General features: G+C 44.6%; 1 protein-coding gene and 1 pseudogene across 1 annotated transcript in view; one reads left to right on the plus strand and one right to left on the minus strand.

Moving 5' to 3' along the window:
- Nucleotides 1–3,967, minus strand: part of LOC129815725 (growth arrest-specific protein 7-like) — a 144,495-nt gene extending 140,528 nt beyond the window's left edge. Inside the window, exon 1 of the mRNA XM_055869834.1 lies at nt 3,529–3,967. Coding sequence (XP_055725809.1) covers nt 3,529–3,708 — 180 coding nt within the window. The 5' untranslated portion in view covers nt 3,709–3,967. The remainder of the gene's footprint in view (nt 1–3,528) is intronic.
- A 4,984-nt stretch (nt 3,968–8,951) lies between these two features.
- Nucleotides 8,952–11,323, plus strand: LOC129850232 (manganese-dependent ADP-ribose/CDP-alcohol diphosphatase-like; annotated as a pseudogene).
- Nucleotides 11,324–13,322: the final 1,999 nt, after the last annotated feature.

Here is a 13,322-nt window from a genome sequence, read left to right on the forward strand (position 1 = left end):
CCAAGACCTCATAAAGAAAATTGGAAAGCTCCACAAGTCTGGTTCATCCTTGGGAGCAATTTCCCAAATGCCTAAAGGTACCACGTTCATCTGTACAAACAATAGTATGCAAGTATAAACACCATGGGACCACGCAGCCGTCATACTGCTCAGGAAGGAGACGCGTTCTGTCTCCTAGAGATGAACGTACTTTGGTGCGACAAGTGCAAATCAATCCCAGAACAACAGCAAAGGACCTTGTGAAGATGCTGGAGGAAACAGGTACAAAAGTATCTATATCCACAGTAAAATGAGTCCTATATCGACATAACCTGAAAGGCAGCTCAGCAAGGAAGAAGCCACTGCTCCAAAACCGCCATAAAAAAGCCAGACTACGGTTTGCAACTGCACGTGGGGACAAAGACCGTACTTTTTGGAGAAATGTCCTCTGGTCTGATGAAACAAAAATAGAACTGTTTGGCCATAATGAGCATTGTTATGTTCGGAGGAAAAAGGGGGAGGCTTGAAGCCGAAGAACACCATCTCAACCGTGAAGCACAGGGGTGGCAGCATCATGTTGTGGGGGTGCTTTGCTGCAGGAGGGGCTGGTGCACTTCACAAAATTGATGACATCATGAGGTAGGAAAATTATGTTGATATATTGAAGCAACATCTCAAGGCATCAGTCAGGAAGTTAAAGCTTGGTCGCAAATGGGTCTTGCAAATGGACAATGACCCAAAGCATACTTCCAAAGTTGTGGCAAAATGGCTTAAGGACAGCCAAGTCAAGGTATTGGAGTGGCCATCACAAAGCCCTGACCTCAATCCTTTAGACAATTTCTCTGCAGAACTGAAAAAGCGTGAACGAGCAAGGAGGCCTACAAACCTGACTCAGTTACACCAGCTCTGTCAGGAGGAATGGGCCAAAATACCCGAAATGTTTGACCAAAGTTAAACAATTTAAAGGCAATGCTACCAAATACTAATTGAGTGTATGTAAACTTCTGACCCACTGTGAATGTGATGAAAGAAATAAAAGCTGAAATAAATCATTCTCTCTACTATTATTCTGACATTTCACATTCTTAAAATAAAGTGGTGATCCTAACTGACCTAAGACAGGGAATTTGTACAAGGATTAAATGACAGGAATTGTGAAAAACTGAGTTTAAATGTAGTTGGCTAAGGTGTATGTAAACTTCCGACTTCAACTGTACATCAGAACTAGAAGCACAAACATTTCCCTATACTCGCAATAACATCTGCTAACCATGTGTATGCGACCAATAAAATGTGATTTGATTTGATTTAAATGGCAACCACATATCCTCTCTCTCGCTGGCCAATCAGTGAGCTGGGAAATGAAATTAAAAAAGGAAACAAACAGTTCCCCAATCAAACACAGCTGTCATCCCTCACTCAGTGATCACTGTCATAGTAACAGGAAACGAATAGCTCATTATCACCATCATCCCCTTCCATGTACTCTTTATCTGAAAGGAGCCTCCAGCTTCCACAACAACAGCACAAGGTTCAAACCTGAAAGTTAAAGTTGTTATCAACATCTCATCATAAAATATGATTAGTTTGTTAAAATGAAGGCAGTATCTATCTACACAAGGAGGGTCCTGGGGACGGTGTGGATCTGAGGGTCTGATCTGAGGATCTGAGCAGGCCTGATGACAACGTTTTCTGTTGAATGATTCATCGGAGTGTGAAGAAGAAGAATAGCATGTTTGGAGAACAAAGCCTCGTCTGCTGAAGATGACAACGGAAAGTGTCTCAGATGTAGATGAAAGCACAGCACTACGCCAGGGCTGAAAACACACATCCCCCTGACTCTGTCATTAAATACACCTTGGTCGGAATATAGGATGTATATCACTGTATGGTAACGATTTACTTTGACTAAATATATATAACGCATTTATTACAGGTGTATAAGCATTTCATGAACGTGTTAACAGGTCCTAACCACATTATTAAAGGTTAATGAAATGGATTCATAGCATCCTCTATTGGTATCTTAATAGATGCATTATTACAATGACGGCGTAGTGTCATTAATATGTCTGCTCTCTAAAGTGTGCTTCTGCCATACCAGTGTTAGTGACTATGTCTAAAGGCCAAACCACGTTTTGAAAAGGCTGCTGGTATATAGCCTGTAGCAGCCCCATTTCCCCCCACCAGACGGCAAAGGGCCCGTCTTCTCACTGAGGTCAATGGTGCATGAAGCTTCCCACAGGGTTGAATCCTCGGGGTAAATTTGATGGATCAAATTGTGTAGTTGAGGTTCATATCGTACACTACATGACCAAAAGTATGTGGACACCTGCTTGTCAAACATCTCATTTCAAAATCATGGGCATTAATATGGAGTGGTCCCTCCTTTGCTTTTATAACAGCCTGCGGGGACTTGCTTCCATTCAGCCACAAGAGCATTAGTGAGGTCGGGCACTGATGTTGGGCGATAGGCTTGGCTCGCAGTCGGTGTTCCAATTCATCCCAAAGCTGTTCAATGGGGTTGAGGTCAGGGCTCTGTGCAGGCCAGTCAAGTTCTTCCACACTGATCTCGACAAAACATTTCTGTATGGACCTTGCTTTGTGCAAGGGGGCATTGACATGCTTAAACAGGAAAGGGCCTTCCCCAAACTGTTCCCAAAAAGTTGGAAGCATATAATCGTCTAGAATGTCATTGTATGCTGTAGAATTAAGATGTCCCTTCACTAGAACTAAGGGGCCTAGCCTGAACCATGAAAAACAGCCCAATACCATTATTCCTCCTCTACCAAACTTTACAGTTGGCACTAGGCATTGAGGCAGGCAGCGTTCTCCTTGCATCCGCCAAACCCAGATTTGTTCGTCGGACTGCCAGATGATGAAGCATGATTCATCACTCCAGAGAACGCATTTCCACTGCTCCAGACGCATGGTGATCTTATATGCTGACCACACCACTTGCGTCGCATCCCGAGCATTGCAAAACACATTTACACATACATGTTATTCAATCATTGCACCCACACTGCTCGCATGCATCTGCATAGCCAGACGCTAAAATAAAACGTGGTTTTATTTGTGAAGCGTGAGGTGCTGCAAGTCCCGCCTCTCCCATCTCCTCGTTGGTTTTTAAGAGCATATACCCATGTGGGTGATTGAACAATGAAAGATGTTGCTCTTGGCTAAAAACCTGATTCAAGACACTGTCCATTGCCAATGATTCTCGTGCTCTCCTGTGAACCCTGTGATTTAATTTTTTCATTTTCTATTTAACTAGGCAAGTCAGTTAAGAACACATTCTTATTTACAATGACGACCTACAGTGTTCACCTGCATACCACACCAGTGTGCGCCTGACCCTGCTGTGACAGAGTAGCGTTTTTCCTCAGTGATCTGCCATGCTTACTCATACATACAGACACAGGCACGCAGGCAGGGGACCTGAGAATTCCAGTGGAATGTGTCAGGAATGAGCAGTCATGGAGTCCTCAGTGCCTTACGTGCACGTTCGGGAATCCAGCCCCGCTGAGAGCGGACATTCAGACTTACCTCTAAGACTTGAACATAACTTGATGGGAACCATCCCCTGACTCCATCCAGCTCTCCTTCCCACCAGCCGCCAGGCAACGGATGAACTATCCTTATGATTTCTCCCACTTCGAAAGTCAAACCCTGCTGATGTTGGTCCCCGCTGAAGGAGTATAAACTTTTGCAATAAGAGCCAGACATCGTTATCTTCTCTGGGAAAACGTCGGGTCCGCTCCTAGATTCACACAGACTGAGCCCCCTCCTCGAGAATCACTTAGTTCTTTCAGAGTATAATTTATTGTGTACTTGTAATGTTGATTAGTTAGCGCATCAATGGCAACAATCCAACATTAGGCAATATAATCCTTAACTCTGCGCAGATGTTCTCTGAGTGTGTGTACCTACGGGAGATTCTCTACTTGTGTGAACTCCCTTTCGCGAAAGCCACAGTCAACTCTGCGCTCCTTCAATTCCATTTGCGCTTTTATAAGACATAACCCGGTACTCGCGTTTGTGTTTTTGCACGTGAGTTATCAAAGATGGTGGATAAATAAAGAAGTCTTACCCAGGCCGTGGAGCATTGAAAAACATGGTGACGGTTTTTGATCTACTTAAATGGGTGGGTCTCCCATAGACATCAGTGCAAGAGCAGCTAGGTCTGGTCTGCGTAGTTCATTGACTGAATATGAACCAGAAAAAACTTGCGAGTGGGATGTCTCGCTTTCTTTTTCTGTCAATTCAATTCAAGGCGCTTTATTTACATGGGAAAAATATGTTAACATTGCCAAAGCAAGTGAGGTAGATAATATACAAAAGTGAAATAAACAATAACAATGAACAGTAAACATTACATTCACAGAAGTTCCAAAATAATAAATACATTTCGATGTCATATTATGTATATATACAGTGTTGTAACGATGTGCAAATAGTTAAAGTAAAAAAGTAAAAATAAATTAACATAAATATGGGTTGTATTTACAATGGTGTTTGTTCTTCACTGTTTGCCCCTCTTTTGTGGCAACAGGTCACAAATCTTGCTGCTGTGATGTCACACTGTGGTATTTCACCCTTTCACCCTTTTTACTCCATACATTTTCCCTGACACCCAAAGTACTGTCCAATTCACACACTTATCAAGAGAACGTCCCTGGTCATCCCTACTGCTTCTGATCTGGCGGACTCACTAAACACAAATGCTTTGTTTGTAAATTAAGTCTGAGTGTTGGTGTGAGCCTAGCTATCCGTAAATATAAAAATAAAATACAATTGTGCCATCTGGTTTGCTTAATATAAGGAATTTTTAATTATTCATACTTTTACTTTTGATACTTAAGTATATTTAAAACCAAATACTTTTAATCAAGTAGTATTTTACTGGGTGACTTTCACTTTTTCTTGAGTCAGTTTCTATGAAGGTACCTTTAATTCGGTGCGGCAGGGAGCCTAGTGGTTAGAGCGTTGGGCAGGTAAAATTCTGTTGTTCTGCCCCTGAACAAGGCAGTTAACCCACTGTTCCCCGGTAGGCCGTCATTGTAAATAAGAATTTGTTCTTAACTGACTTGCCTAGTTAAATAAAGGTTAATTACCTGGACAGCAGCATTTAAATGCAACAACAAAACATTATTTATAAAAAACAATATATTAATATGTTTTGTGTTTGTTGGAAAATAGCCAATCTGAGTTTCCCAACAAGTTCCAAGCATGTGAATGCAACTGGTATTTACAACTTCACACTTGGTTATGAATGCAGCATTAATCATCAATTATCAACTTCTACCAAAGCTGTCTTGAAATAAAATGGACCCTTTGTCAACTGAAACCACAAGACATGAATGTTTGACACCCCGACCTTGTAAAATACTGTGGTGTTGGGTAAAATGTAAACTATTGAAAAGTGTGGTCCCTCCGGATGTCGAGGGGTCCCCGGCGTACGCTGTACGAGCTATTCTGGACTCGAGATGCCGGGTGAGGGGCCTGCAGTACCTCGTTGACTGGGAGGGGTACGGTCCGGAGGAGAGGTGCTGGGTACCGGGGAAAGATATTTTAGATCCTTCCCTCTTGGCTGATTTCCACCGTCGCCACCCGGATTGTCCTGCGCCTCGCCCTCCGGGTCGTCCTCGAGGCCGGGGTCGGCGCGCTGCGGGAGCCGCGCGTCAGAGGGGGGGTACTGTCACGAATCCCGCCGAGGATGGTGCCTCTTCCTGTTCGGGCGGAGCTCGGCGGTCGTCGTCACCGGCCTACTAGCTGCCATCGATTCTTTCCTTTTTGTTTCTGTTAGTTTGGGCTGATTGGGTGCACCTGTTTTGAGTTTAGTTGGGTGGTTAGGCTATATAAGGTTAGGTAGCCCGCTGGCTGTTGTGCGGGCTTACTTTCTGTTATGTTGGTGTTGGATCGTGTAGTGGATTTTGTATTTCCTCGGAACAGTTTAGTCCGGTGTTTTTGGACTTCTTTTCTCATGCGCCCGTATGTTTTAGGGCATGATCTTTTCCCTGTGCATTGGAAATAAATCCACGTTCCTTAACCTTGCTCTCTGCGTTTGACTCCATCCACCCAGTACTCCTAGTAGCTCTGACAGCAACAGGAGCCCTCCTAGCCAACATTGTTCTATAGCCAGTGAGTTCTAGTATGACTATTCACTACCCTCTAGTGTCAATACTGTGAAAAAACAGGCCTACTTTTTACTTCACATTCTTTTGATGAGTCAATAGAGCCCCACCTCCTAGATTTATCTAGATGGCTCTGGTGTTCAATATTCCACAACACTCCTGTGCATTTGGTGGTGTTATAATGCTACTCATCTGTAACCTGCCATGCGACCACAACACCCTATTTGATATTTGATAGGACTTTGAAAGTTTTTACTGAGTGCAGCTCAGGAGGGACATTTCTCTTTGTTTACCTGCCATGATCTAATTCTGATTATAAACTGGGTGGTTCGAGCACTGAATGCTGATTGGCTGAAAGCTGTGGTATATCAGACCGTATACCACGGGTATGACAAAACATTTATTTTTACTGCTCTAATTACATTGGTAACCAGTTTATAATAGCAATAAGGCACCTCAGGGGTTTGTGGTATATGGCTAATATACCACGGTTAAGGGCCGTGCCTAAGAACAGCCCTTAGCCGTGGTATATTGGCCATATACCCACCTCCTCTGGCTTTATTGCTTAATTATGAGATGGAGTTACTTCAGCATGACACTGAGCCTGTCAGGACCCGGTGAGAGAAACAGTCACTAATAGTTGGCAGAACCCAGAAGATGAGGCAGACTCAGCAGTACTAGAGATAATGATTTAATAAAAGGACAAGATCTTCAGGCAAAGAATATAAATCCACCACGTCCAAAATAAAGCCAAGAGGCACAAAATGGATATCCTCCAAAATACAAAGAAACTCCACAAAGTGGTAAAAACAGCAGGGAAAAACAAACCTCAAAAGACTACTCAAAAATACACAAGAACTTAACCAGAGAACCTCTGGAAAATCCAATAAGAGAAATATATGTTTCACACAAAAAGGCTTGGGCTGGGGCTGGGTGCTAACATACAAACACTGAGCAAAGAACTGAGGAACACACAGGGTTTAAATACAAACAAGGGAACGACATACAGGTGCAAACAATAAGAGAGCAAGGAAAAAACAAAAGGTTCAAAAAAGGTGCAATGGGGACATCTAGTGACCAAAACCAGAACAGTCCTGGCCAAAACCTGACAGAGCCGCTAGCAAAAGCCAGGAGAAGAGGGACAAGAAGAGGATTAATGAGCTGTGCGCCAGACCGAGTTCTGGAGGTGAAATGGATGTGAGCTGTGCGCCAGACCGAGTTCTGGAGGTGAAATGGCATTGAATGATGGAGATTTAAGTGGTGGAAGGTGTAGTGAGCAGCTTGGAGTCTGAGCCTTGCATTGATGGACATGGTTATGATAACGATGAGTTTGGTCCAGTGGGAGTGAGATTTCTGAAGAAAGTGGATCCAGGCCTTTTGGCTGATCCATATGTGGTATCAGGTTGGGTGGAAAATATGGTAGGTTCTGTTGAGTCGGTGAAGGTAACCCAAAGTGGACTTGTGATGTTTGTTTGTGTTTCTTCAGATCAGAGGGAACGGGCACTCCGTGCGACGTAACTTGGGCCATGATCTGTGCCTCGCTTTGCTCTTAGAAATCGGTCGCCATTGAAGGGAGTGATTTCTGGGGTAGCATTTAGTGTGGAGGCGGAGCAATTAAAGTTGAAAATTCCTTGTGTTTGTGACGCCCGCCGATTGGTGCGACGCAGACCCGGTGGGGGGCGAGGTGAAAAAGAGGCAACACAGTCTGTTCTTTTGAGTTTTGAATCAGAGTCTTTACCCGACAAAGTCATGTTAGGATATATGAGTTATCCTGTTACAGCTTTTGTGCCGAACCCACTGCGTTTCAGGTGCCATGTTTATGGCCAGGTCCCAGCAGTGTGTAGGAGGGAAATTCCAAGATGTAGGAAGTGTGCAGGAGGGCATGGGACAGAGGGATCTGTAGTTTTGGTAGAAGAAGTTGTGTGTGTCAACTGTCGGGGTGCACATGTTGCTGGGGATCGGCGGTATCCGTTGAAGAATAGGCAGGTTGAGGGGTCAGAGAAGGGTCAGAGAAGTGCCCAAGGTGTTGTCTGATGAGGCAGTGAAGAAGGTAGAGGAGGATGGATCAAGGATGAAGGATCCTGAGAGGAGCCCAGTTAGTAGTAAGGATAGGCCAAAGTGATATACTGTACGCTTCTTCAGTAAGGTTGGCTTCTGAGCGTTCATCGCAACAGTTATCAACTGTATCGCAGAGATGGAACATAAGTCACAGAAAATAGATGTTGTGGTGGCAGCTGCAGAGAAGTACTTGGAGGTACGAGATTTGAGTTCAGAAGAGTTACAAGGTGTGTTGAGTGGTAGTGTCTCGTCCTCTCAGGTCGTTGGCCTGGGTTAGGACCAGATAGGGTTAAAGTAGTGGAATGGGGTTGTGGGTTTTAATGAGTGTAGAGTTGGCATCTAATATATGGCGGTAACATATAATGGCCAACCGCCATTAAACCTCATCAAAGAACAAGAAAAACAAGAAGAAGAAAAGCAAGAAGAAAAACAAGAAAAAGAAAAGCAAGAAGAAAAACAAGAAAACAAGAACAAGAAAACAAGAAGAAGAAAAGCAAGAAGAAAAACAAGAAAAAGAAAAGCAAGAAGAAAAACAAGAAAACAAGAAGAAGAAAACAAGAAGAAGATAGGATGTTCGTGAAAATTCAGTTGGACATGTAAGAACTTTGCAGGTATTTTAGAAACATTGTTTCCGTCTCAGTGGACATTGAAACAATGAAATCCGGGCAACCTTCCCTCTACTTTACACAAGTAGGTAGAATAAGCAAGAGTTCTGGCAGCGTCCAAAATGTTACAAGCTTAGCTGGCTTTCTCAAGTGGAGTTTGATCAATGAAATCATGAAACCGGGAATGAGGAACTGCATCCAACCACTGTTTACGTTTGGAATAGTCACTGACATTCAATACGCCGATAGAGACTATGGCTTCAATTTTAAACATACAAGGAAATGATACTACAGTAAAAGTCTTCACCTATTGCGCAATGCACAGGAGAGGCGTGACGTGGAAAAATGTCAACCCCGCTTAATGCTTCAGTTTAGGGACATTATCAATGTCTTCAACAAGATGCATGATGCGCCGGAGCGGGCTCCGGAAACGGTGATGAAAAAGTTTGAGTCCTCACTGGTTGAAGTCCACAACGTTTAGGGAAACAATGAGTTTTATAACTTAGCAGACACTCTACTGCGGTCGGTTCTCAACAGCACTACTGATTCTGAATCAGCAAGGGGGACGTCCCAGCACTGGTGATATCTATGTGTATCATTTCAGTCCAACCATCCAAATACCGATTTGTCGTTTTGGATGCCTATGATGTCATCGTACTAGGGAGGGAGGAGTCCAGTGTTCAATACCACCAGGCTATTGGTCTTTTTTAAAGACGCACAACGACAATGATCTGAACCACCCACCAGGTAGGTCTGCTGTTAGTCAGGAGGTCTGGTCCTTTATAGCACAGGTAGTGCACTTTCCCTGCAGGGTAGATGAGGACAGCAGAAGGTAGGCCCCTAAATGGCAGGTAATCCAAGAAAGAAAACTTCCGTGAACTATTTACAGATAATATGCACTGTATAATACAAAACTACATAAGTAGCAGACCAGCGTATAATATATATCATATATACACCAGGAGGCACAACTGCAATGCATTTTGACTTAGTCTTCTTGTTCTTGTACTTGTTCTTAGCTTATGAGATGAATACCACCTGCAACTATTCTATACTGCACAACTTCCTGTAACTTGACTATGGAGAACCTATAGCTCTGAATAAGAGGTGATTTGAAGTATTTGACACCTGTTTAATAAATGTTTTTCTCCCTATGTTTTAGCAGCTACAGGGCTGGAGCAGAGATTTGTTGTCAATAGAGGATTCAGACCAATATCAGCTGCACTGGCTGGAAGAAGTTCTGTTGTTGGTGCACGACAAACTGGAGATCAGGTCACCATTGTCAATGAATCAAGTAATGAGGCCTACATAACACATGTTATAACAGTTATCAAGAAATGGGATATCACTAATGTGACTCAATAGACTCATTGACAAAACCATTGACTAAATCTAACTAATTGAAAAAATCTCCCTATCCACCCCAGCTCTACAGATCCATCTCCCTATCCACCCCAGCTATCTCCCTATCCACCCCAGCTCTACAGATCCTATCTCCCTATCCACCCCAGCTATCTCCCTATCCACCCCAGCTCTACAGATTCCCATCTCCCTATCCACCCCAGCTATCGCCCTATCCACCCCAGCTCTACAGATCCCATCTCCCTATCCACCCCAGCTATCTCCCTATCCACCCCAGCTCTACAGATCCTATCTCCCTATCCACCCCAGCTCTACAGATCACATCTCCCTATCCACCCCAGCTATCTCCCTATCCACCCCAGCTCTACAGATCCTATCTCCCTATCCACCCCAGCTCTACAGATCCCATCTCCCTATCCACCCCAGCTATCTCCCTATCCACCCCAGCTCTACAGATCCTATCTCCCTATCCACCCCAGCTCTACAGATCCCATCTCCCTATCCACCCCAGCTATCTCCCTATCCACCCCAGCTCTACAGATCCCATCTCCCTATCCACCCCAGCTATCTCCCTATCCACCCCAGCTCTACAGATCCTATCTCCCTATCCACCCCAGCTCTACAGATCCCATCTCCCTATCTACCCCAGCTATCTCCCTATCCACCCCAGCTCTACAGATCCCATCTCCCTATCCACCCCAGCTATCTCCCTATCCACCCCAGCTCTACAGATCCCATCTCCCTATCTACCCCAGCTATCTCCCTATCCACCCCAGCTCTACAGATCCCATCTCCCTATCCACCCCAGCTATCTCCCTATCCACCCCAGCTCTACAGATCCCATCTCCCTATCCACCCCAGCTATCTCCCTATCCACCCCAGCTCTACAGATCCCATCTCCCTAGTCTGAAACTACGACGTACTACTCTCAACCCTCCAGGCCCATAAGAGTGTGGTCTGCTTCATGGCAGGACAAGACTATGATGGCGAGTACCACAGAGATGACTTCGGAGTGAACTAACTCACACTGGGGGGGTGATAGAGAGACCCAAACCCCCACATCGGACAGTGACGCCTTTGGTACAGTCTCTGTGTATGAGGACAGGATGTTTCTAAAGGGATATGGAAGAATGTCTGACAGAATACTGAACTATGCATGATTATACACGCGGTAAAGGGGTCAATCGAACTCGATCAAAACAATGGAATTGCCATGGAAATGCGAGTCTCCTCATTGACCGCCAGCAAAACTAGCCTACATTTAGACAATTTATGTGTATTTCACACTATGTTGAGATAAAAATCAGAGTATAATGCTTGTATGGATGTCAATCCACAACATGTCATTGTTACCACTCAACTGCATTACATTTCAAAATGACTTCGACTACCACCACTGATTTGTGTATGCTAGCTATCTCAAAGGAAAGCTCTGACCTACTAAAGTAGCTATGTTGGTCTATTGTACTTCAAACAATGTGTATTCAGGTTGCTTAGGAAGCAAACCTTCTCAGACAGCCTAATTCATACTCTTTATTTGACTAGACAAGTCAGTTAAGAACAAATTCTTATTTTACAATGACAGCCTACCGCCGGCCAAACCCTCCCCTAACCCAGACAACGCTGGGCCAATTGTGCGCCGCCCTTTGGGACTCCCGATCACAACTGGTTGGGATACAGCCAGGGATCGAACCAGGGTCTGTAGTGATGCCTCTAGCACTGAGATGCAGTGCCTTAGACAGCTGTGCCACTCGGGAGCCCAAGAGGAGATTACTTGAGGTGTTAGTTCCCACAATAATGTGATTTGTACCGCATACAATGTCATATATTTTATTCTTCCCAGCCACACTTAGACATTACCCCATTCCATTACCTTTTCAAGCTTTTGTTTTCATTTTATGAAAGCAAGCATTGCTTTTATACTTACGGCACCATCAGGTTTGATGGAGTGAGCTGTTTTGTCTTGTAGTAATGTGGTGCCTGCCAATATTTCCTTAACCCTTTATTTTAACAATACATTCAATGAAAAATAAATATATTTTATAAAGATATGTTTTGGGGGTCAGTAGGTGCCCAACATAACAACAGGTGGCGGTGGGTTGGACACAGTCACTCATATAGAGGTCTATAGAGGCTGTCTGCATTCCTGACTTCTGGAACCTTTCACTCACCTGTGTAATATTGACACACTCAGAACCACTTGTTTTCCAAACACGGTCCTGTTTTATCAATCGCTGTGCTGATCAATGGACAGTTCATTACCTCTATCAAATGAATATACACTGCTCAAAAAAATAAAGGGAACACTTAAACAACACAATGTAACTCCAAGTCAATCACACTTCTGTGAAATCAAACTGTCCACTTAGGAAGCAACACTGATTGACAATAAATTGCACATGCTGTTGTGCAAATGGAATAGACAAAAGGTGGAAATTATAGGCAATTAGCAAGACACCCCCAATAAAGGAGTGATTCTGCAGGTGGTGACCACAGACCACTTCTCAGTTCCTATGCTTCCTGGCTGATGTTTTGGTCACTTTTGAATGCTGGCGGTGCTCTCACTCTAGTGGTAACATGAGACGGAGTCTACAACCCACACAAGTGGCTCAGGTAGTGCAGTACATCCAGGATGGCACATCAATGCGAGCTGTGGCAAAAAGGTTTGCTGTGTCTGTCAGCGTAGTGTCCAGAGCATGGAGGCACTACCAGGAGACAGGCCAGTACATCAGGAGACGTGGAGGAGGCCGTAGGAGGGCAACAACCCAGCAGCAGGACCGCTACCTCCGCCTTTGTGCAAGGAGCTGCACTGCCAGCGCCCTGCAAAATGACCTCCAGCAGGCCACAAATGTGCATGTGTCTGCTCAAACAGTCAGAAACAGACTCCATGAGGGTGGTATGAGGGCCCGACGTCCACAGGTGGGGGTTGTGCTTACAGCCCAACACCGTGCAGGACGTTTGGCATTTGCCAGAGAACACCAAGATTGGCAAATTCGCCACTGGCGCCCTGTGCTCTTCACAGATGAAAGCAGGTTCACACTGAGCACATGAGCACATGTGACAGACGTGAGAGAGTCTGGAGACGCCGTGGAGAACGTTCTGCTGCCTGCAACATCCTCCAACATGACCGGTTTGGCGATGGGTCAGTCATGGTGTGAGGTGGCATTTCTTTGTGGGGCCG

Source organism: Salvelinus fontinalis, chromosome 1 (genome assembly GCF_029448725.1).
Source record: "Salvelinus fontinalis isolate EN_2023a chromosome 1, ASM2944872v1, whole genome shotgun sequence".
Classification (NCBI taxonomy): Eukaryota; Metazoa; Chordata; class Actinopteri; order Salmoniformes; family Salmonidae; genus Salvelinus; species Salvelinus fontinalis.